The following is a 26064-nucleotide window of genomic DNA, read 5'->3' as shown; positions in this document are numbered from 1 at the left end:
GAGTGAAGTCGACCGAACTGCTGTCTATAGTACTAAATAAGGACTACCACAACACAAAGGAGTCATATATTTTATAGCAATTAGTAGATATGTCGTTCTCAAAGTTACCATTTTTGTTATTACATTATCTAAGGCGTTGTTTTTACACTCATTGAAATTTAGTCAATACTCACCTCCCTAGTATTAAATATACTGATATGCATATTATAATGTAAATAAAAAAAATTAGATCCGTCATACACATTACTCCTAAATTCTTTGAAGAAGTTCTGTCCTTGATGAAATCCTACAACTTTGATTTTTGATCCGTTTTAGTTCTGACAGACCGATGGACCGACGGTCTTAAAGACCGGTCCTAAGACTGGACTTATACTGAACCAAATATATAAAGGGCTCACACAACAACCTACATCACAAACTATGACGGTATCCAAAATACACTATTTAAACTCATTTTTATTCTTAGGAAAAATGAAACAAAACCATGACCAAATATATATACCTAAATCTATGTTTGTCTATACACTCAATAAAAACCACAGGATTAAATAATAAGAGAAATACGCTAAGGATCTATTTACATGCAAAAAAAGCATTTTAAAATTTGGTTGAAATTTTTTGCATGTACATGTAACAAAATGTATTCTACATAGGTTTACATACTTATGTATACTTAGAATATAAACAAAGCATTGTTATGTTTTTAAAGCCGAGATCTTGACTTTGTATACGTAATACTTAAATACGTAAACATAAGTTTGAGTGACATAATATTTTTTGAATGGCTTGAGGCATTCCTCATGTTTTAAAAGGAACTATTGTTCAGTGCAAACACTTGAAGTTGATTTCTCCCTCGAATCATTTATATTTATATATATTAATAAACTTTCATAATATGAATATTATATACAGAGAAAGAGTTGTAGAAGATATGACCATCCGGTATATGAAAAAAAGCCAGAGCTGATATAATTGTCATTTTGTTAATAATATGTGAGAGAACATTTAACTATAAAGTAATCACTAATGAATGTGTTCTTAATAAACAAATAGTAACACTGACGATTTTTTTGCAGAGTAATAATTATTAGTCCATATCAGACTCACTGTATAATGGAGGATATACATCGGAGTAATTTTTGCCAATGGACTTATTCATTTTCTCTTAGGATTATTATTTACCTATTGAGAGCGGAATCTCTTAGTATAAAGTAATAACTAGTTTGTACGGAGTAAGATTTGTGTTTAATTCCTTAATCCCAGAACAAAAAATCAATATTGAACAAAAATTAAGAAAATGTATATTTCTAAATCTAATATTTTTACTATAAAAAGTTACATGCCTTCAAATCTCATTGACATATTTTTAACAATTATAGGATTTATATTCAAAATTATGAACTGGGTTGCAATCCACAGGAATACTCATACAATTGGCAAAATTCAAAACTGTAAACTTTGTATCCACTAGGACATAATACTGGTTCTTACAATTAAACGATTATCGATCTGGAATTCTACTTTGAGTCCAACATGGACTGGCACTTATAATTATAATAGCACATGAACTCCAAATGTCAAAAGAAGATTCTTCTTTCCAATTATCAATAAAAGTAATGATGAAAGTTTATTTATGGAATTATATAAAACCAACTTATCAAAAGAAATATTATATAAGTGTGTTGGAAATCCATGAATGGGTTCTAGTAAATCCAATTATGATGTAAGAAAAGTTTATGTGATTTCATTTGAAATCACTTGGAAATAATGTTAAATATTAATGGAATAATTACTTAATTTGATTAAAGGTGACTTTTCTTTTTTTAAGTTTGAGATATCTGAAGACAATTATTTCTTCATTTTCGAAAAATATTTGTCATTTTTACTTCTGAGTTCACAATAAAAAACAAACTATTAAAAATAAAACTTAAATTGTGGGCCTGTTACAAAAAAAGAAAGATGTGTTTTTATAGAACAAAAAAAAAGTTCTTGAATTAATTTAAAGGGAAAGGTAAATTTTTCTTAAATAATTTCTATTTTTTCAATATACATATAGGGACTATGGCTTTTGCAAAATCATTTGAATGTACAGATCCTCTGATTTGAATGTTTTTGTATTTCATATTTTAACCCCATTAACATAACCTTTTTTTCTTTTAAATCAGTGACTCCCTTCTGGGGCTATGCTAGAGATTACATACATCAAAAAATGTTTTTTTTTAAATCCTAGACCTAAATATCCTAGCAAAAAAAAAAAAAAATCACTTGGTCAAGAATCACAGCTTAAATACAACATTTAGACTATGAATATGTTATTTATGTTAATCAGTTTTAATTTATTGTATTGTTTCCTCTTCTACTAATGTTTGAAATGTTTCTAGCGGTCTCTATGACTTTAATATTTTCCCGGATTAAAATGTACTTAAAACCGAAACTTTAAAAAAATTATTCTGGCTGCATTATCATATGTAATAGCAGAGATATAACGGCTTTGGTAAAGCAACAATTTGGCTACATTGGGTGAAACACCTAACGATATAGGATAGGGATTACGATTCGAACCCTAAATTTGATGATTTGATACTCGGTGTTGAATGTTGAACGACTTGAGAAGACGTGTAAGAAAAAGTATTCAAATATTTACAATTTTAAAAAGTTCCAGCAAACCCTTTTTCTCGAAAATTAAAACGGCTATACAGCTACAAAAAACTGCATTATAATAGAATAATATAATGTCAATGACTGTGAAAAAAAATCCATAATGTACAGTTTTTCTTCAATATATTAGATAACTAATTTTGAGGGATAGGAGGATCAATATTATTGTAATCATGTACATTCATTTTTTCATTATTTTAATGATGGATTTGTTGTTTTTGTTATCAAAGTAACTCATTAAGGAAAAGTTTAATATATTATTAAGGGATCTCTGTACATATATCGTTTATTACTTGATACAAGGTGCAACAAAATAACTCGGTTTATTTAAATACGTGAAAATCAGTCTGTAGAGTATAGAAATTAAAACAGCAATGTCGTGGTTTCATTCTAAAGGTAAAATTGTCCAGTTTTCTTGGAAATATATTTAACTGCAATCATATGTAGGAGTAGTGAAGATCGTGTATTGCCCGTCGTCAATAAATACTGCCAAAATAGTTTGACACGCTATTTTAAGAAGTTAAGCTAAAAGTTTTGTTGAGTTTTTATTGCTGCAATTTATGTAAAGTAATTCTTTCTCCAAATTCTAAAATACAAAAAAAATAAAAAAATAAATATATATAACGATTTTTATGCAAATAGCTCCACAATTTTGTATGCAAGAGAGATAAAATTTATAAAATCAAATGCAAGGATATTCAATTGGAGCTATTTCTCTAAATCAAGTAGTTGGAACTGTATTTATTCCAGAAAAATAGGATTTTTAAGACTCTATGCAAAGTCGTTAGTAACTTATTACTTAATCAGCTAATCATCCACAGTTATCAAATTAGATATGTTGTCAATTGAATTTTGCACTTTTTGTATCGTTCAACTATCTCTCTAAAACCTCTTAATGAAATGTTGTTAAAATAGAGACTAAAAATAATCACATCGTATCAAAATATCGAAGTTCAGTGTATGGACAAGTGGGGACGTCACCTTACTGCTATGATTTTCAATACTGTGTGAAACAAAACTTTAGATGTATATGATGGTTATGAAACAAAAATAAAACCGTTTTGATGAATAAAACTTGTTTTATTACTTTTTGGGAAAAGAAAGTTCCATATATCGGTACACCCTGTACGTAAGGTGTTAGATGGTTTAGTATTCACGTTTTCATAAATTTATGTACATAATAATAGAAACAAAATAAAATTACACTACAATATATAGCACGATATGTATTGTACATATAATAAAATCTTGCGACAATTTATGAACATAATATTATATTCATCGCCTTTTATTTGCGTCTATATACGAGTACATACTTTGATATAACTATACCATGTACATATATATTTCGTCATAATAATTTGTTTGGTTATAATTAAAAGTATTTTTGCCAAACGAGGAATTAAGTAAGCAGCACACATAAAGGTTAAATATAACTTAATGAAGTTTTTTTTACATGTCATGCTGAATAATGAATAATTAATTGTGGCATTCTTTAGCTTGTGAGGTTTTTGTTTTGTTTTTTGAATCTTCAAAATCAAGAGTGTTTTTTCTTATCGTATGCTGTTATCACTATTATTTAATTACTCAGAAGTGAACTTTCTTTTCAACTTTACACAATTATATACAATGCCATATTTGTGTGTGCACATAGAAGACGAAGAGTAACACTGAGGGTTTATTGCGATTTTATAATTGTAAATCCTTGTTGGACTCCGAGTAAAATTGAGGATTAATATCGGAGAATTTCTAAATATGTTTTGGATATTTCCTTCTCCTTTCGCGTCACAGCTGCTTGTATCTGATCTGGTGAAACAACAAGACAGCTAAGCTGCTCTCCTCCTAAACATTCTTCAAATTGTTAGGACTACAATTTACAATTTGAATGATATAATACATGACTAGAGGTTAAAAAACACATTTCCAGAAATTGCTCTCTTAATTTTGTCAAAAATGTTATGGTAGCCATGGTGTGGAGGATCACTTAAGTCCTTCTCTAACTATATTTGAGCCTTTAATGCCAGATGAAATGTTATATTTGTTTCAAAATAACTACACGTCACTAAATTAACTAGATTTTGTAAGGATCAGGGATCGCTGAAAATCTTTTTTTTTTACAATTCTAGTTACGACGAGAAGCATTGCGTCTTTATGTTTATATAATAACTCGTCTTCATTTATATTATATGTACATACATTTGTTAAAAAAACGAGGGTTTACTAGCTATTAAAGATATCTCTGAAATATTTTAAGTCGGTCGAATACAGTATATTCGTATGCAAATATATTATTGTCTACTATTTTTAAGGCTCGAACGTTATTGGCGGACATAACATTCCCTATGGTTACCATATCGTTTTTGAAATCATTCAAAGGGTAACAATGATATACTATTATAATACTATTCTTTGTATAGTAACAGATATCAACTTTTATTTTCTTAAATATGTATTTAGTAGCAACAGAATCGAATTTATAAAACTTTGTAAGAGGAAATTTGATTGTTGAGGAGTAACGTACAATATATGAATTTTACTTTTGACTTCAAAGATGTATATTTAAATAATTATACCTGGATTCCTCTGTTTCACTTATTTCGGCGGCCTTCAGTTGTATCTCCCCTTTAGTTTATATTCAATGTATCTCCAGCCTTATTATCAACCTCTAAAAATATGAAATAATACTACATCTTTCAACTTTTTCCCAAAAAAAGAGACAGCAAAAAGCTTTGAAATTAATAGGTAGCTGGTTGATACTGTGAGTCTCTAAAGATCAATGGGCTCATCGTAATTAAGTAGGAGGAATATGTTCATAGCTTAGCAAGATATAATTCAAATTTTGTAATAGATCTCTAATAATATGCCAAAATCGACAACTGACAAAAAAAATAAATACTTGATATAAAGAAGAAGTCATTGCGTTAATATATAGCTTAACATAAATTTCTTTCTGCGTAGTCGTATAAAATCTTATTGGCATGAATACTATATCTAATAAACAATTTAATTTTTTTTTATTTGTTTATTTTAAATAAAGTACATTAACTTTCCACTTTTATGTGTGTATGTCTTAAATATTGCATACACAATATGTATTATAAGTACCTATGAGAAAATATTATTAATCGAATTTGATAGAGCAATAAGTATATACACTCATAAAGATGTCTTTTAAAAGCAATAAACAAATAGATTTTTATACTTATTTTGCATGAAAAAAGGCCTAAGCATTTGGTTTATAATATAAGGTGAAACAACATCACTTCTTTTTTTATAAGGTCAAAAGAAATTATTTTGGTTTCTTAATGATATAGTTTTTGCATAATTATATCCATTTTAGCACTATTATCTGTAGTGTCATTTGTGTTCAAATAATATTGTAATTTTCTAAATTATAATATAAATTGATTTTTTTGTATATTAGAAATTGAAACAATTAACTGATTTTCATGAATAGGACTAATAAAAATTCTTAAGCTAAATTGCAGTTAGTTTCATTACAAAAAAATATTATCTCAAATCATTTTTTGGTAATACTTATTTTCTACGACAAACGCACGTTCCTCGCAACTCCAACACATGATAGCAACATAATGTATTTTCAAGAAAACTTTACAATGAATCCCTGCATATCTTGCTTCAATTTCTATAGCCTAGTTGTCATGCATTATAAAAAAGGGTGTTATGTATTATAATGAAAATTGGTGTAATTTTTTAGCTCACCCACTTTTATTTGGAATTGGTAATCTGAAAAGTGATTTTTTCTTTTTCAATATATTTAATTATGAATTAATTTCAATCGTTCAACCTTCATTAATTATTGAATTTGTAAGTGATTTGGTTATAAAGGAACATCCGGTACTTATATATTGTATAGTAGTCTATAGATAGCATGGTTTGTTTGTATTGCTAAAACCATTGACAGGCGCGTATGTAAGTATATTCATATGTTTATAAATTCCAGAAAAAGAATATAACTTTATAATTTTATTGTGGTTCGATTTATTCCTTTATTTACCAAACCATTATATTCATCATCACGCCTATTGAATGCCTCTATGTTAACAATAACTCAATGACGACGAACGTTTACTTTTTTTGTAAAAACCCCGTTTGTTTGACTTCATATTTTACTGCGGGTAACATAAATGAGCCTTTGTGAATACTTGTCACCATTGGGCATATTTTTTTGACTCATTAGTTGAAGTAACATCCAAACTATGTTCTCTGCAAACGTAGGTTTAAAAAAATTATATTCATGGAAATTCTTTTAAGCTCCAATGCAAATTAGATGAAAAGGGAAGATATTCATGCATAATCTCTAAGGACATAGAGTATTTCTCATGCCAAACTCCCCTGGATCACTTGAATACTTAAGTTAGGGTGTTTCAATACAGAAGCACAAAATTTAATCATTGATTAACTTGATTCTTTGGCTCAAAAAACCAGTTTAAATGATTTTCAGCTTCAGTTAAACATATTAAGGTGTTTTGGTAAATCATGGGTAAATATTATTTAACTAGTATTTATGCATCATATCTAGAGGTTTTAATCAGTTGCATTTGTTGCTCATCCGTTTTTTAAGTTAGCAAAGTATCTTTTTTTTTTTTTTTTTTTTGGTAAGCTACTACCATTATTATGCAACAAAATGAAGGTCTTGGAACGCCCGCAGACTGAACCCCACATTTATTAATGTTATTTAAGCCGTAGAACACGAATATGACCATTAAAACTTTCAATCAATGAAGGTTTAGCCTTTAAAACCACTTTTTAATCAAGTTTTTAGGGTATAACTATGATTCAGTGCCATATTTCGATATGAATAAACGATGTAAAATCGGTAAATTATAAATTGATAAAAAAATTTCAGCATTTAAAAAATGAATTATTTATTATATTATCTTGATTACATTCAATAAAAAAGGGTTCTGGTTCTGGAACCAGGACAAGGTATGTCCTGGTTATACTTGGAGTAGAATTGAGGATCAGCATCGGATAAATTCTTGCCTACAATTGTCCTTCCTTATTTCCTTTCCCCTCTTCAAAGCTGCTTGTACCCTCATGAAACTTTATGCCAGCTATGTTGATATCATATATTATTCAAATTGTCAGGGTTACCACGTTTATTTTAAGTGTATTTTTTTGTATGTTTTTGTATAGTATATAGCAAAAAAAAATTGATCTCCTGCGTTCTTGCTTTGATGTTGATCCTCAATTCTTCTCTTAGTCCAAAAAGGAATTACGTTTATAGCCATTGATGGTAATTGGTTACATATTTGAGTTGGCCGGCTTTTGGGAGTCAGCAACCTAAAGAGTGAATTTTCTGTTCCTAAGCTGATATTATTATTTAATTACTCAACAGTTGACTACTTTTTCTTCTACATATAACATAAAAGTTCTCATTGATATATAGGGAACTGGATTGAAAACTTGCGTGTGCTTCTAAATGACGTATGGTAACTCTGAGGCTGAGTGACGAAATTGTCAGTCCTTGTTGGACTCAAAGTAGAACTGAAGGTCGATAAACAAGTAAGTATTGCTGTTTGCTTATGTATTTTGTTAATTTCCCATTTCCCCTCCTCCTCACAACTGATTGTAGTTGATCTAATGAAATGTCATGGTAGCTAAGCTACTGTCCTCAAAAACATTTTTTTATAATTGTCAGGGTCACTAAGTTGATTTTTTGCTTCTTTTATTTTAACATGCCCAAAATGCTACCAATTAGCATCACTGCTAAATAGTTATAGACAAAGCCTTTTGCCTCTCAGTGGATCTCAAGACTGGGCCTTATACTAATTAAAAATAAACAAAATTAGTATTTGTGATGTTGTTTTTGATATTTTTGAGCTTTATGTGTGTTTTTTTCCGGGTAATTACTCTTTCGTAATTAGAAAATAAAAAAGTAATAAATATATTTGTTCTGGAAACCTTAATTACACAGGACTCTTAATTCTTGTTTCAAGAGAAAATATATACGAGTGATATTTGGAAAGATAACCTCTAGAATGTATATAGAAGAAACATATTTTAAGGACTGTCTTTATGAAAAACCCCTATATATACGTACCTTAGAGTACTTCTAACACCCCAAGGTTCATTGATTTTGTTACCCGTTCTCTCAAATGTAAAACTTGATCCTTTCAGAGTTTGTACAAAAACTAAGCCAAATATTAGGTATTCTATAAAGGGCATCAAAACACTTAGATTTAATAAACCAAGGATCCTCATTCACAAAGTCTGCTAAATTTTCCCTCCCTATATTGTTTTGAAGGGATGGATTCCCTTATGTTGAGCATTAATGGTGTCTTGAAGTACATGAGAAGTGGTCTGGATTTAAGGCTCGAAAATCATCTGTAAGCCTTTGGTGCTCATCTTTACGAACTTTGTCGCTAAACAGAGGCATTACTACTATTTTTCAAGTTAAAAAACACAAGTGTCTATCAAAAGCCTTCAAAGTAACTTTTGAAAAAGTTGAATTGACACGTTTATAATTAATAAGAGTTTTGTGAAACTACAAATCAGACTATTGAGCAGTTGACAGCATACTTTGAAGGAAACCACCAATCACAGTAGATTTAAACACCAAATCCCTTCAATTGTTATTTTTGATTCTGTGTTGTAACAGTTCCTTGATGTAATAAAGAAATTTGATGTTCACGAAAGCATATTTTGATCGAGTAAAGAATTTTCGACATCAACTGGCTTTATGCATTGCTCCAAGTTTATATAGTTAGTCCTGTGTTGTAGTATCACCATTAAGGACAATTTTGTACAGTTGAGCCATTTCCTGGTAATGATACCGACAATACAATGTATTTGAAATCTTTCTGTTTAAGGGAGTAGCATTGCAGAACAAGATAAAATTATTTGAACCTTCATTATACACAGATATCGAATTTGAAGATATTATTTCCCGTTATATGATATATACGTTCCCAATTCTTTTGAACTCATCTGAAAAGAGAAACTTGAGGAGACTTTGATTGTGTAATTTTCTAATGCTGTTAGTATATTACTCAAAATTATCTCAGGAATATGATGACGACATGCAAGAGTACCTTCGTTTCGGGACTAAATTGTGATACAAGCAGTTGTAATATTTCCAGTATTCACTACTAGCATTTCCATTTATTTAAACATTCAAAAGCTTGTTCAACAACGATTTCACTTGATGGGGACCTCTTCGAAATAATACCAATCAGAAGAGCTTGCAAAACCTTGAGCATCAAGAAGAACTAGATGTTAGATAACGGATTATTCTTTTTTCCATGCTTTTTCTTTTCTATGGGTCTTATTAACCTTAACTTGTTAACTGTATTAACCATGCTAATCTGTCATACTTCATGGCTAATAAAAATGCTGTATCGACAATAAGGAGGTCGTATATTCTTTTGCAGCAGGATTGGACGGACATTTCAAGGAATACTTTTATTCCATTTGAAAGCTTTTAGCTAAATAACAACGATGTCAGAAGATTTCCAATTGTGTTGCTTAGTTTTGTTTTTCTTTGCCAACCTCTTTCTGTATGTCTTACAAAATACATCTGAGAGCCTAATGCCAGAATGGAAGGGTGCCTCCTGGTGGTGTACGATCTTCTTTCGTAACAGTATTTCCCAACCCGAACAATGCGCAGACCTAGTCTTTGCAGTTTACATAACAACAATTGAAAATATACTATATATATCAGATTTAGTTTATATTGTTAAGTACTGAGCAGTAAATTAAAATACAATTAATTAGTGAAAATAGTTCTTTGTTTAGTGCATCAAATTACAAGCGTATTTATTATATTCCTTTTTGGACTTCAACAGGGCTATACATATTACTCCCAAACATAAAATTGTATTAATCTATTTTGAGATTTTTCAAAATTTGAAAGATTTTTTTGTATATTGTATATATTTTTACATTATTTACGTCAAAAGCTTTAATTTGATACTAAACATGGGTAGTTTTGGCAAAAAAAAACCACCAAAAAAGTTGAGATTTTGTTTTTACTAAATGCCTCAATGAAATATTATATTATATGACCTTATAGACCATTTTCGATTTGGCTAATTGTTTGCAGAAACACTTGGTTGACTGAAACAAGAAAATTTTAAAAATCAACGGGTGTTTGATGCATCCTAACGAACATAATATGTATTTAGAAATGTATATGCAAATATATTATGCTAATCGAAAAGAACGAAGGAATTAAATTTCTCATGAGAAAGGTTAAAATGTAATATTATTCTTTTTTATAAAATAATTATTCATTTGTCTTTTGTTGTAAATCGCTTTTGGTAATTTTTGCATGACCACAAATAAATTATACACAATCCTTTTGCAAAAAAGATTGGAATAGTTGTACATTTCTGCATATAATTTTTGATTATATTAGTATGAACTGTATGGACATTGCTCTGAGTTGTTATGTGTCGACGAAAGAACAAACTTTGCTTTAATAAAATCAATTTGCTATTTTAGTATAGGAGATAACTCCCTAATAAATAATGTTCAGAGTTACTCTCCTTTTTTAATACTCCTCAATTAATAGTTTGTAATTGTATTTTAATATCTATATTTAAAAAGGAATGTGTATCTGTCAGTCTATATATAATCATCCACACTGTCATTTTGTAACTAATAAATAACAATGTAGAAATATTATGTGATGTTCTGCTGGTATGTAAAAATGAAAGATACAGAAAAAAACACCCGTGGTAACTCTGATAATTTGTAGAATATTTGTAAGAATATCAGTTAAGCTGTCTTGGTGTTTTATTAGATCTAAGCACCCATGAGAGAAATGTTTTGAACACAAATCCCAATGATTTAAATACTTTATTCAAATACTTGATCCCATTTTTTGTTTGCAATTTGTACTAATACAAAATGAAATGTATACAAAATTTCAACTTATACGCAACATAAATATATATATTCAGTCTAAAAAACGACAGACACGAATTCTTTGAGTCCGATTATTTGTGTATTAAATAACCAACATATAAAAAAACCCCGTTGATTTTACCCTAAACAGTCATTTGAAATGGTGCGTTGAAAAACCGCATAAGAGGTAAAATTTGGCGACTCCGGCAATGTGTTAATTTCTTTTATTAATATAGGTAACAAGGCAATGATTTTTAAAAATTATTTTCATATCTTATAAATACTAGCTTTCAAAAATCTCGATAATTTTATTATTTAAAATTCATGCCATTTCGAAAGTCATATAAATTAATTAAAAAAAGACACAACTGCAAGAAATGTTTTGGATTTTCAAAAATTGACTTTTTAAAAACTCTCAATCTTACTCTTTTGAAATAAAATTATTGATTTTGATAGTGATTTTTTTCTTGGATTTGGGTTTTTAAAGAAATTAAATATTGACAGTGATTGGGGCCAATATATTTAAAGCTAAGTAAAATAAGCAATTTTATCGGCTCCTGATATATTTACAACAGGAGCGTTGCTACCGGTAATTTTTTTGCCAGGAAGTGGTAGAGGATTATCCCCAAAAATTATCAATACCATTATATAGTTACTTATAAATGTACAAGCAGAGGGTCCTCCGTTGCTGGAATTAATAGAAGGTAATAGAAACAAAGATTGGAGGTAGACGAAAAGATACAAAGGGAGGAATGTAGAAAGATACAGAAGATAAGGAGGAAGAGACAGAGAGAAGGAAAAAAAGGTTTTATTTCGTTGAAAAACAGGCTCTTAATGACTTCGTAGGACCCAAAAAGAATCATAGGAACATGCTTGGTTATTTTGTACGTCTACTTGCCAAATTTTATAACAACATGTTCGACCATTTTGGATTCCTTATGTGATTACACCAAAATCAGACTGATATGTATTTTGGTGCATGATAAACTTTTAGCTGGTGTCAAGTCCCCTCCACCAAAAGGGGCTACTGACGTCACTTTTTGTCGGTTCTTAAATTTCACACTTAAGGTAGCCATATTTATTAATATTGGTTTGATCATATCGGAATCCCTTAAATAATTTTGAAAGGAAAAAACAAATCTTTCTTTACCTACGTATGTATTCCTGAGCTATCAATTGTTTGTGATTTCTTAGCATAGAACTATGGTTTAAATCCGATCAATCATAAAAATAAATAATCAATCATTCTCAAAGTAAGTTTGTTATTTTCACAATTGATCTATCAAATAAGATAAAAATACACTTTCTCAAATAACTTCTTCCAACAATTTTTTTATACATGCATATAATATTAAGTTTTCAAAAAAGAAGAAGAAGTTATGTCTATAAAAAAAGAGGTAAAAAACACACACACTTTATAAACCATTTCAAGATAATAGCTATGTTTAATTTAACCCCCTAGGTAAGTCAAAAGAAGTTTCTATTTTCTAATATGGATATATAATTTACTTATATTGGTACATTTAATATAGATATATTTATACATTAAAAAGTTTGGTCTTTTATATAAAATTTTCTATTTATGGTTACATAATGGCATTTCAAAACACATTTGTTTCACCTGGATAACGTTTATAAATTTGTATATACCTACTTTTTACGTTTATGCAATTACATTATTAATAAGGCCATTTTTCTTATGATTATCGCATTTCAATGTGGTCTTCCTAATATCTATGTAACACAAGGAATGAATTAATTAATAAGTGTTTCATTAATATGTCCAAGAGACAAAATCAAACTAAAGCGATCTTGAAAAAAAATCAAGAAAATGAGAAACCTCTAATATTTTTCTTTCATTTAAAAACAATAACAGGTTGTTACGTCTATTGTGTCACATAATCTTTTTAAAAAATATATATAAAAAAACAAAACATAAATTAGTTGATCGTTAGCCAATTATTCACTAGTATGAAATTTAATATTATTCAATATTTGTTCGTAATTATTAACAAATTAACAGGAACAAACGAATTCAAATTTGCATAATCAACATTACTAATTACACTATGCAACAAGATGAAGGTCTTGGAGCTGGACCTGACTGAAACTCAAATTTCTTCTTATTATTTTTTAAACTAAAACTAAAAAATAGAGTAAAATGTAGGACATTACATAAAAGCAAATCTCTTTTTTATTTTTTCTTCGTGTGCTTTATATCCTAGCTCAAGTCTTAGAATATACTTTATATTTTAATTTAAAAAAAATTGCATTTAAAAAAAGTCGAGTTTGATTGATTTTTAGTCTATTTTGTTTTCATATTTATAAGGATTTTTTTATAAAATAAGCCTGTTAGGTTTCGTTGAATATCGATTACGACAATATTCTGTGGAAAAAAAACAAATCTTCATGTGATTTTCAACAATAATATTTATTTAAATGATTAAAAATTTAGATGGAAGGGGATTAAAACAATTTTATACGTGCTTCATATTCAAAACCATTCATTAATTGATATATATATTACCAATTAAATTTTCCAGTCCGGAATAATATTGTAATATATTGTACCACAACCTAAATAGCTTATTTTATAATAAAATTCCTTAATAAATATTAAAACAAAATAGACCAAAAAGCAATCACAATCTACCTTTTTTAAATGCATTTTTAAAAAAATTAAAATGTAAAGTCTATTCTACAACTTCAGCTAAGATATAAAAGACTTGAAGAAAAAATAAAAAAGAGATTCACTTTTAAGTAAAATACTTCAGTTTTGTGGATTTTTAGTGGTTATATACATTTTTTAACACTGGTAATCAAGGTAAATTATTAAATAATTCATTTATCAAATGCTGAATGTTTTTATCAATTTATTATTTACTTTGATTTTCATGTAAATATGTCTTTCATGCTAAAATATGGCACTGAATTGTAGCTTACCCTAAAAACTTGATTTTTTTAAAAATACTTTAAAGGCCAAACCATTAGAGTTTGAAAGTTTTAATGGTCATTTTCACGTTCTATGGCTTATATGGAAATAATAAATATGGGGTTCAGCCTGCACGCAAAAATGTTGTTGCATCGTGTTTGTGATTCATAAAATATGCCTTGCCGGTATGTGAAAATAGGAAATCTGACAATTTGAAAAATGTTTGGGAGAAGAGCAGTTAGCTGTCATGGGGCTGTATTAGATCAGCTGCAAGTAGCCGTGAGAGGAAGGAAAATAACTCAAATCACATTCCGTATATTGAAAGGGCATATAGGCTGGAATTACAGCAATGTCGATCTTAAATTCTTCTCCAAGTCCAACAACTCCCGATCAAAAATGCTTACTACTCTCCATCTTCCATGAGCACATGCAATAATTATTACTTTATACTAAGATTTTCTGTCTTCAACAATTAAATAAATATGATAGCAGCATTGAAAAATAAAGAGAAACAGTTTTTTATCATAATGTAATAATGATAAACCCTTTGGAAACACCGCAAATAGAACTCATAATTGTGCAAAAATTAATCATTATCATTAATAATTAGAAATTGAGATATATATTCGATTTGAATAGCCTTATTGGAATCAAATTAGATTTCATAAATAAATGAAAATTTCAATGGTTAGTTAGTGTACGTGAGTATCTCAACCTATCTATAGAAATGTTGACTGTATGTTTAATTGATTTAAAAACATATATAAGTAATTTATCTTTTCTGGATTTTCGTTGCACGTTGTTTTTGTGGTAACCGACTATATGCACATATATTATGTTCATTATGATCTCTGGTTTCTAATTTCTGCCATGGAGTTAGAAGGATAATATCTAAGTATTTTTTTGATACCAGTAAAATTTCCATGCAGACAAACACTCACAGCTCAAGACCAAAACATCCCAGAAAAAAAAAGAAGTCTAAAAGTCTGAAAAAAAAATAAAAGTCAAATTTATAAAATTTTTTACCTATTTTTCAACCAACTCCTAAAACTTTTTATTGAAAAAAAATAAAAACATTTATAAATATAAAATACTATATATAACCCTATTACAACGATTTGATCTATGATTTAGTTATGCCGTTAATCTTTACATCCAATTTCAAGCTTAATAACATTAATTTAGAGTCACATAATAATGTATACAACAAATGTAAATAGATCTTTTTATTGCGTGTACTTATGTATTTATATGATTCAAGATAATGGTATGCAATAGTAATAAAGGGTAATATTTTCAATAGACCACGACAGAGCAAGGTTAATATATTCTACTCTTCTTCATCATTACATAGCGCAGACGGTTGTTTAAGAAAAACTTAAACTCTAGGAGGACCATTGGAACAAATATGTTCCAATGATCCTCTTACTCCTCTCAAACAAATGTACATATAAGCAGAAATAACTGGTTGAACGAAAGTTTTACAGCTGAAATAATGTGGGCACTAATTCATATGTTATCGCTCACTCAATCCTATAAGAGCCCACCATACATAGCATCTTACATCATCGTTTACTCGGAAAGGCATAGCGGTAGAGATCAGTTTCATCTGAATCCACTCATTTCTATAATTAATCCACTTCAAAGTAAGTTATGGGCAAGAAAAATTATAATAATATGTAATGGTATTTAACTTTTTTAGCCTGAGTTATTAATTGATACGTATTTGTAGTGCTGTGCTAGTCCTTATTTATGACTAAAGACTGTAGTCCCATTTTATTCAGTCTCGGTCCAGTCCATTTCAGTACTGCTTATCAATCATAAAACATACGATTTTTGGTCTGTGATGACTTAACTCAAGTTAATAACTTCTTTTATTAAATCAGTTCTTGTACTGACTTCCGTAAGAACCGGTTCTAAGATTGGAATGGAGCTAATAAATAAGGACGTATTGTGAGTGCTATTTTTAATGCATGTTTTGATCATCTATCCATAAATTTGGACACATATATCTTCCATTTTCATAAGAATTGAATGAATTTGTTATTTTTTTAATTATCTCCCACTTATAGTTTAAATGACACATATTATTAATAAATATATATATATTTAATTTGCCCCAAAATAATTTGATCCTTATAGGGTTAAGAAGGTAAGGATTGAGACTGAAGGTTCCAAGGTGAAAATTTGAAATCCATGATAGACTCGTAATGATATTGAAGAGTAAAACTGAATAACATTGCTCCATTCTGTTCATTTAAATATATAAATGTACGTAATAAAACTTTTTAATGTATAACAATTATCCAATTTGACTCCCTATGATTCATTTATTTTCATCAAACCTCTCTCGGAGAGAGCTGAATGTTCGGCCTGTTCTGTTTATATTCTACAAGAGTTTACAAATCGTTGAGTAAGATAATTACTTCAAAAAAGTATAAAATATGTAAATGGAATTGGCTATTTTTTGTTTTGATTTTTGAACCAGTTGCTTAGAATCTTTAGTTAATTTATGAATCTATATTACTCCGTTATGGCTCTTCCAGCCATAAAATATATCTCTTTTTTAATTGTGCACTGATAACATTTAAGTGATATTTGTGGGGTTTCTTAAGGATAGTTCAAAATAGTTTGAATAGAGAAATGGAGAAAGTAAATTGTTAAAAAGCTACACGATTTTGTTTTTGTGTTTAAGGGCATCATGATAAAAAAACAACAACTTTCAATCAACATTTTCTTAGATCTTTTTCTCACATATTTGCTTAGCTACTGCATTTTAATGCTACTCTCTTGTTTTGATTTTATTGAGGGGGAAAAATATACATATATATCTGCATCAAGATAGGCTCTTTAAATGAACTACATTGGTATTTGCTTTTCAGTAATGTGAGAAAGTTAATTGAAAATATAAATAATTATGTACAAAATTCTGGCATGTAAGATGTGTCAAAATCATTCAAAAAATACAAATTTTTCACCTTATTTGCTTTCTCTTATTTAACCCCCTTTTCAAATTATGAAAAATATTTTTTGTCTCAACTTAAGGAGGAATCATGGGCAAATATTTATATAAATCTAAATAAATAAATCTTAATCCATTTTGTGGACAAACTTTTGCATTGATAATCCTCTTTAATGCTACACAATGTCAATAATATATACACGTTTCATTTTATGAATTTTATACAAAAATAATAGTGTCGAGACTCGGTCTGTGGTCAAACTTTTCCCTGTCGAACCAGTTTTTAGTAATTCTATTTAATCCCATTTTGTAGATTTATATTTCGGTGGAGACCTGTGCTTAATTCTTCACTGCGTAATGAATCAATACTTTTATGTAAATAACTTTGAAGATTTAAAAAGGAGTCAAGGCCTTTTCACTATAGGTGAATATTGATACTTAAATGATAATTTTATTATGAGCACACAAAAATAATTTTAATATCAAACTTTGCACGACGTCATCGTATTGATGTATACATATTTCCGTACACAAATGACATCATCAAACCTTTTCTTTGAGAATCGGTTTCTAATCAATTTTTAAAGAGATCGTTCAATACTGTTAACCTTCAAGTGAACAAATATAAATCCTAATATTTGCAAAATTAGTTCAGAAAGATTCTACCAGTCTTGCACTGATCCTAAATTCTCAAACTGAAAAAAATAAAATAAAAAAATAACTCACCGTCTTATTCCGTCCTTCAAATACACGACATGTCAAATATGCAGTTTGCCCCTTGATTGCAGTAACATCTTGTGGAAGATCCGTATCAAAATTGGGTCCATCTGCCCATAGTTTGAATCTTTCAGGGGTTTTACTGGAGCGATTTGGAGTTAGATTTGTTGCTTCTCGTCGATGATGTTGTCTATGCCGATACTGCTGTTTACAGCCAACAAAATCTGTAAATATTCATAGAAATATAACGTATTAATTGATTACATATACTCCTAAATATTAGATATGAGATCCTTTATGGTCAATTACTCAAAATTACATTTACAATTTATGTCTTACCTATAAATGTTGATAATAAAAGAAAAAAAAATATGATTTAAAATAGCGTCATGATTATGATTTATATGTTACTATTCAAAAATGCATTTTTATGCTAAATATAGATATAACAACCTTATATCTAAATGGATTCATAGGCCCTTTGTTATATAAAATATGTAGAAAAGCATAAATAATTTGTAGAGCCTTGTCGTAAAGCATTCCTTTCCAAACTTTTTTCCCTCTTCTAATTAAATACAATAAAAATATATCAAATATTTCATTAAGAATCTGTTTTATGAATGCTGCATATATGTTAAACAACAAAATGGTAAAACATTATATCTTGCACTTAAAAGCATTGAAGTTCTTAGCCTACACATAATAAAACCTTTTTTTTTTAAATATTTGATAGCAAAAATATAGATCCTACCAAAAATATATGTGGATATATATATACAAAGATTATATTTGTGATCGTAAATTCCATATATAAAATGCCATAAATATTTAAATTTATACTTAGTTATGTACATTTTTAAATCTGTTTCTTTGACTACATGCTGAACCATAAAGAACAAAAAATACATTCAATTGAGATTTTTTTAAATCTCTTTTATAGATGAGAACTGAAAAAAAATCAATTCTTTAACATAATATATATTTAAGAATATTAATGTTACTATTAGTAGGGAAATCAAATACTCCTATAAATTAGACTACTCCAAAAAGTGTCAATGACTTGATTATGAATGATCAATAACATGCCAAATAATATTTTAATAGACCCCTTTTTTGTTAGAGCATCAATAAAAATAAAATAACATTATTTTGCTCTGCAAAAGGATTATATATCATTAGAAAGTAAATCCAGAAATATCCCAACTGGGGCTACGTACTTGAACGTCAACGGCTCTAGAATTATACTTGAGGTGTACTTGGATTTAGTGAATACTTTTTTGGCAGATATATTTTTGACGCACATGAAACGAAAATCACCTTACCAGAGTTAAACTCTGTCAGTAGCTCAATGGACAACACACTCGAGATAAATTATTCTCTTGAACTAAATTTGCATGAGTTCGCGTCTTGGTCTTTCATAGAAAAAGAAATATACTTTATGTTTATGGTCTTCGAAGACAATTCCTAGGTCAGATGGATTAATTATAATGCTATAACGTTAACCCATACTTAATCAGTGTAATTCTATCTGACCAATTAAAAGAACATTAATTATTAAAAAAAACTCTCTGTGTGCTGATAAATTTTATTTTATTTTAGAGAATGCCTTTAATTGTATCTTGTGATCTGAAATTTAAGAGGGAAATAAAAATTTGTTTATCATTAAAAAAAGTTTCAAAAATGTAGGCGTTCGTTCATGGTGAAAGTTTATTTCCTTCCCGATCATAAGTTACGGATCTGAGATCTGGAATCCTTCCAAAAACTATTTAACTAAGGTATACATCGGATGTGTGGCGATGTTTTCTTTATTGAGAGAAAATTCCGACTATCCATACAAAGTCAACAAAAAACTTGGACTTATCAAACCAGCGTTTCCCAAAGTGACGGTACCACCACCTGGGCGGTATCCCCCATTTTGGGAACCCCTGATCTATATCATAGAGAAGTCATAAAAAATGTAATTACGCTCTACCGAATTTGAAATAAAAAGATAAAGATATCCTTCCCACCCTGGATACTAAACAAAGGTTACGTCTTCTACGAAACGGGACTCACGAAACACAATACCTTCTACCTCCCGAACCAAAATAAAGATATTTTAAAACATAAATTTTATTATAAATGTGCTAATCTCCAGAATTTCATACCTCTATGCTTTCGCGAGGGATGTGATGTTTTACCTCCGGGGATTTCTAGTTCATTCTTTTTTTTATGTGACGTATTTATTTAGATTTCAGAACTGTTATAACATTTTTACGGGTTTTTTTAAATCTTAAGATTATTACTTTATATGTATTGCTTACACCAAGAAAAATATTTTGTATTTTTTTAACTATAAGTCCACCATTATAGGGTTTCCCTATCGCTGTTGGTCCAAATAAATATTTGTTTTCTCTGATGAAGGCAAAAAAAGTTCTAGGCGTAAATTTTAACGGTTTAAATGAGATGTTCCTTAAAACAAAAAAAACAATACCGCCTAAATGGTCTGCCGTTATGAAGAAGCTAAGAATCACTGCCCTATACATTACAAAACTCTAGGTGTGTGGCACATAAAGCATTTGTTTAGTTTTTTAGGAAATTATATACTTATTTTTCATCTTGTATTAGCACTAGCTTTACTTGGGGAAAAAGCTAACTCGTGAGAGTTATGAAGCACGGATCCATTTGATCCTGGATTATTAATTTTTAGAAAGACGACTGTTTAAATAAAGAGAGATATCTTTATGGGATCCACACTTGGTAATAAAAAATAATATTTTGAATTTTCTTACCTAATGCTATGACCAATTTTGTGTCGCACTCTGTTTATGAAGTACATGAGTCATAACAGATGTGTGCGTTTCTTCATATAAGTATGAGTAGTCAGTGTATTGAGGATTCCTGGCAACAAAAATTTAACAAATTTTTTCTACTTCATTTCCTCTCTTTCTCTAATTACATCATATAAAATATCGGAGCAAATATTGAAATTTATAAGAATTTTTTGCGATACCAAGAAGATGCAGATATTGGATATTTTGCACATCCTCTCGTCTCTAGTATAGTGTTATATACAGTGTTCCCTGGATGGATATAATGAAGAGCGACACAAATATTTATTTAATTCCCGGTCAAGAATCATAACTTAATTTTAATCTTATGGAGTAATCAGTAATATTTATGTTTATATTCTATGTTTATATATAACGTATCTTTAATTCAAATTGTATTTAATTGCCAAATAAGGATATGGTATGAACTTGTGAGTAAACCACACTGATTCGAAAAATGTATAACATAATAAATACATAGTAAAATCTCTATACATGAAACTGCTTCTTTTCATTTAAAAAGTTGATTATATACATATTTTTCTTATATGCGACATTTTTTTTTTGATACTAATGGATTTTTAACTTTGTCTTTCTTTTTTGCAAAATTTTTTTATGTACAGTGTGCGTAACCGAAATCTGAGCTACTGTTAGTAAAACATTATTTGATCATATACATATGTCAAGAACAATAAAAGATATAAACTTAAAATTTTATTTAATAAATTATAATATATTTCATATGATTCCCATTAGCTACCACAACAGGCTCCAATCTGATCCTAAAGACAAAGCATGTCTTCTTGAAGTAGGCATTATCAACTTTTTTCCAAGTTGCAATGATGGAAGTCTTCAAGTCATCCAAATTCCTGTTGTAGGTTCGACAGGCATCCCTCTCTACAACACTCCATATGTATACTTTCAATGTATTCAGAATAGTTGTGAGGAGTCTGGCCTCCCATTTTTGTGAAAAGGAAGGAGTTACTTAGTGTAGATGCTGACTTAGAACTTCTTGATAAGAAAGTGCTACTTTGGGCCAGAAAAAAATTTGGAGACAACTTTGTTTTCACTCAAAACGTAGCCACGTGTCCTCGCGCACCTAAGATATAGACCTTCCTGAACTACAGCTTTCTAGTCTTTTGGGACTTCAACATATGGCTGCCCTCCTCTCCTGAAGCGAACCCATTAGAATACTCTATATATGCGTATCTAGAGGAGAGGGTGTGCTCTAATACTTCCTGTGGTGTCTAGCCTGAAGTGGAACAAGCTCAAGTATGACGATATGGCTAATGTCTGCAAGGGATTTATCCATATTATTGAGGTAATTATGATATATGAGGGCTCACATATAGATAAAAAGTTGTACCAAGAACTATTTTAAGATGCTTTTGTTAAATAAATGTTCTCCCATTTAAATTTTACTGTTGAAAAATTGAAAAAAATAAAATGTATACTATTAGATAAGATGAACCCTGTATTTAAGATATGATTCCCCCAATAAAAAAATGGGGGAGGGGCTTAAGAAACTTTTAAAGGGGCTCAGCGAACTATAGTAAAATCATGACTAAAGGAAATATTGTTATATTTACCTATTATAAATTGTATTCAAAGTTTTTTGTTCTTAATATGTGTAAAACTATTTTTTCATGCTGTTTTTATGAGTCGTCTTTTTGGTTGTGGTTTCACATTTATAGAAAACAAAAAGTTCTAATCAGAGAATTTTTTTTGTAAATGATAATATATTTCCTATTTACATTTAAATAAATGAGAAAGCTTTCTGTGGTACAATTGTTGTGAAATAGGAGCGGAATATACAAAGTATACAAATACATAAGTCTTCCAGAGTATTTTTACTTACAAGTTCCATTGGGATCCCTCAAATCTTTCAAAGATATTTTTTTCTTCTTCGAGTACAAGGGAATATATTTTACAAGTAATCAGATGTATAATACCTATATTTTGTATCAAATATGTACATATTTTATTTAAAATTCAATTTCATACAAGGAAAATTCTAATTCACTAACAATGAAAGAAAGATATCAGTAGATTATCTCTGTAAAGCATAGTGTATATATTCATATAACAAGCAAGATTTGATAAATTAAGGTGTTTTTTTTTATAATAAAGAAAATCTATTCCATTCTTATTTGCTTGTGTGTAAGGGTTTATTGTGATAAATAAATAAATTCTAATCAATAAACAGACACAAAAACAACTTGATAAATTGAAAGTGGAGAGTGTTTATGACCGATAAAAAAGGTTTTAAATAATATAATCATTATTCATAACATAGTTTAATCAAAGTGTAAACATCTATTATTTTTTTTATTAAACGTGTATAAAAATATTAGATTAACTTGTTTTTCTGTCAATTATTCTCTTTCAGTTATAATGGCTACGAAGTTATATACTAGGTGTAGTAGAAATACATCCTTTATTTTCAAATGATTTTTCCTCATCTTTTTGACAATCAGAACAGTGTTTACAAGGAGATCAAACTTTCATTAATATTATCCCTATTTCCTACAATCGAGCTTGTATCTTTGAAATCAAAATTACTGGAACAGAACCGACGAAACAAAAATACCACCTGGTTTACTCAGACAGTATTAGGGCAATCGAACTATTCACATTTTCAGACACTTGGCTGGTGTTTTCGCCTTGTTTGAAGAATAACAGTAAATTATGGAGACTTTTCTCTTTGCTAGTGTAGTGTTCGTTTTTGACGTACACTCAAACAGTATAGAGACTAACAATCACAAAATTGTTTAATAGGCTTTGTATTATAAATCTTAACTTTAAGACATTGTTTACCTTAAACGGATGGTAAACGGATATACATCGCAAGATACTCGTTACAAAAACCATCTATGTAAAAAATAATAGATTTTCTTTAACTAAACCTATTTTTATTTGTATGTACGGGTAAATTAGACTACTTCGTATTTCTTCAAAATTTTAAGCGAATATAGTGTAAAAATATTCTTTCAAATAAAATAAAGTTTAATTCATTTTAATAATGTTGCTTCTGAATTTGTAAATTTCACAATTTTATGCAAAAACTCATGTTCAAAAAAAGACATTGAATATTTCTGTTATTGTATTTAACAGAGACAAATGAGTGCAGGATTCTCCATCTTTTTTTAGTGTTGTATCACTTGTAAAATATTTATCTAACCCAAGTACCCCCTTACCAACACAAATTATTTTTAGATTCAGTGACAAGGGTGTCTGCAGGATTATATTTTAGAGGGGGAAGGGGGATTTGTGAGCTTCTCACAAAAAATTATATCTTGGAAAAAATAAATTTCAAAACTTAATATCTATTCTCAAAAAAATAGGCTTTGTTTAAAAGAATATTCAAATTCCATAGCTGTTCACAGAAAATGAAATGTTTTGAAAAAAACAAACCAAACAATGATATAAATTTTAGAAAAAAATACTCCATTATAAAATTTTTATAAAAAAAAATTAATTATTAATTAATTTTAAGAGGATTTAAACGATTAAATTTTTTGAAAAAGAAATTCAACCTTTGAATGATTTTCTAGTTACAAACAAAAATTCCTTAATTTGGGCGGGGGGAAGGGGCTAATCCTGCCGACGTCCCTGATTTATGTACCACTTGTAAAATATTCTTTAAAAATTTCAAATACCCCATGTAGTCCCTCTAAGTACCCCAAGGAGTACGCGTATCCCCCTCCCCGATTTGAGAACCCCTCTATTAGTGTATTCCTATCTGAGGGCTAAATTATATTCCTTGCAATGGTGTACCTCCCATTAAAATAAGAAATAGTACTTTAGACTAATGTAATACCTCGTTCCAGAAACAATTTTTTTTTGTTTGTTTCGGTCATAATTGTTTTTTTTTTGAGTGATTTGTTGGTCCATACCACGGTCTTGGACCGTGAATCGATATTTTTTGGTCTCACTTTATGGACAGCTATTTTTCTGCTTCTTATTTTGGAACGATATTTTTTGGTCACATATCTTATGAAAAGGCAAATGTATTGATTTTTTTGATCAACCATCATTGATGTTTTTGTTATATTAACAAAGATTTTCCATCGACTATAAATATCTGAATAACATTGAAAATCTACAAAAGATCAACTATTTTATTATAGTTTTTGTTTTTTTTGTTTTTTTGGGTAATCTTCTAGTTGAATTAAATTGAAATGATGGTAAACAGAGGCAATAAAATATATTTTTAAATTAAATTTACAAAACTTTATTACAACGTCTAAGCATTGATTAATATAGCTTAAACTTTATATTTTTACATATTTCATTTTTTTCATAAAAACATTATTGGACTATGTCACCTAAACATTTTGAGGAGAGAAAATATGCATAAGGTAAGCACATAAAACATAATTATACAATGATATAAAGAGTTATGAGGTAGATAACTCATTTTTATAATCAACTCTAGATTTCCTAAGAGCCAGAACAAAACCCTTTTACCTAAAATATGATCCTAGAAACACATAATGTGAATATATTAGCATTAATATTTTTTAAGCTCTTTGTTTTATGTTCTACCTACTTGTAGACGGCTCAATTGTGCGCAATGGACTCCTAATAGAGTCTCCTTCACCATATATAAAAGCTAATTGTAAAATAAATCATACATTAAGTATAAATATGTTTATTAAGGACTCCATTCAGAAAGTTCATTTAAGTATGAAGAATGTTCAAATACAATATATAGAGATGTCGATATACCATTTCACCGTTTATTTTATGGTGAATCAAATGAAGAATATATATTAAAGTTACGGAGTTGATTTGAAAATACTTTCCTAAGAGAGTCGATGAAATATGGATTTGAAAAATATAAAAAATAACTCTTTTTTGTTGACATTCTTTGACTTAGTTAGTGAACTACATATTCTATCATTTTTGCATTCGTATACATCAATTAAAATACCCAATATGTTATTATAAATATATATTTTATTCATACGGAAAGAATAAATCCATATTTTAAAATAATGGGAACAATTTGAGTTCGGGGTTTCAACAAGATATAACTCGGTACTTTTATAGTAAAAACATTAAATTTTTATTTAATAAAAATGTTATGAAATATTAATCACTTGATG

At 28.8% G+C, this 26064-nt stretch overlaps 1 protein-coding gene across 1 annotated transcript in view; it reads right to left on the bottom strand.

Moving 5' to 3' along the window:
- LOC121128340 (peroxidasin homolog) overlaps positions 1-26064 on the bottom strand; it is a 245113-nt gene that overhangs the window by 66930 nt on the left and 152119 nt on the right. Inside the window, exon 2 of the mRNA XM_071892740.1 lies at positions 18153-18367. Coding sequence (XP_071748841.1) covers positions 18153-18367 — 215 coding nt within the window. The remainder of the gene's footprint in view (positions 1-18152; positions 18368-26064) is intronic.

Source organism: Lepeophtheirus salmonis, chromosome 13 (genome assembly GCF_016086655.4).
Source record: "Lepeophtheirus salmonis chromosome 13, UVic_Lsal_1.4, whole genome shotgun sequence".
Taxonomy (NCBI): Eukaryota; Metazoa; Arthropoda; class Copepoda; order Siphonostomatoida; family Caligidae; genus Lepeophtheirus; species Lepeophtheirus salmonis.
Note: the sequence above shows the minus strand (reverse complement) of the source record. Positions and strands in the feature narration are given on the sequence as shown.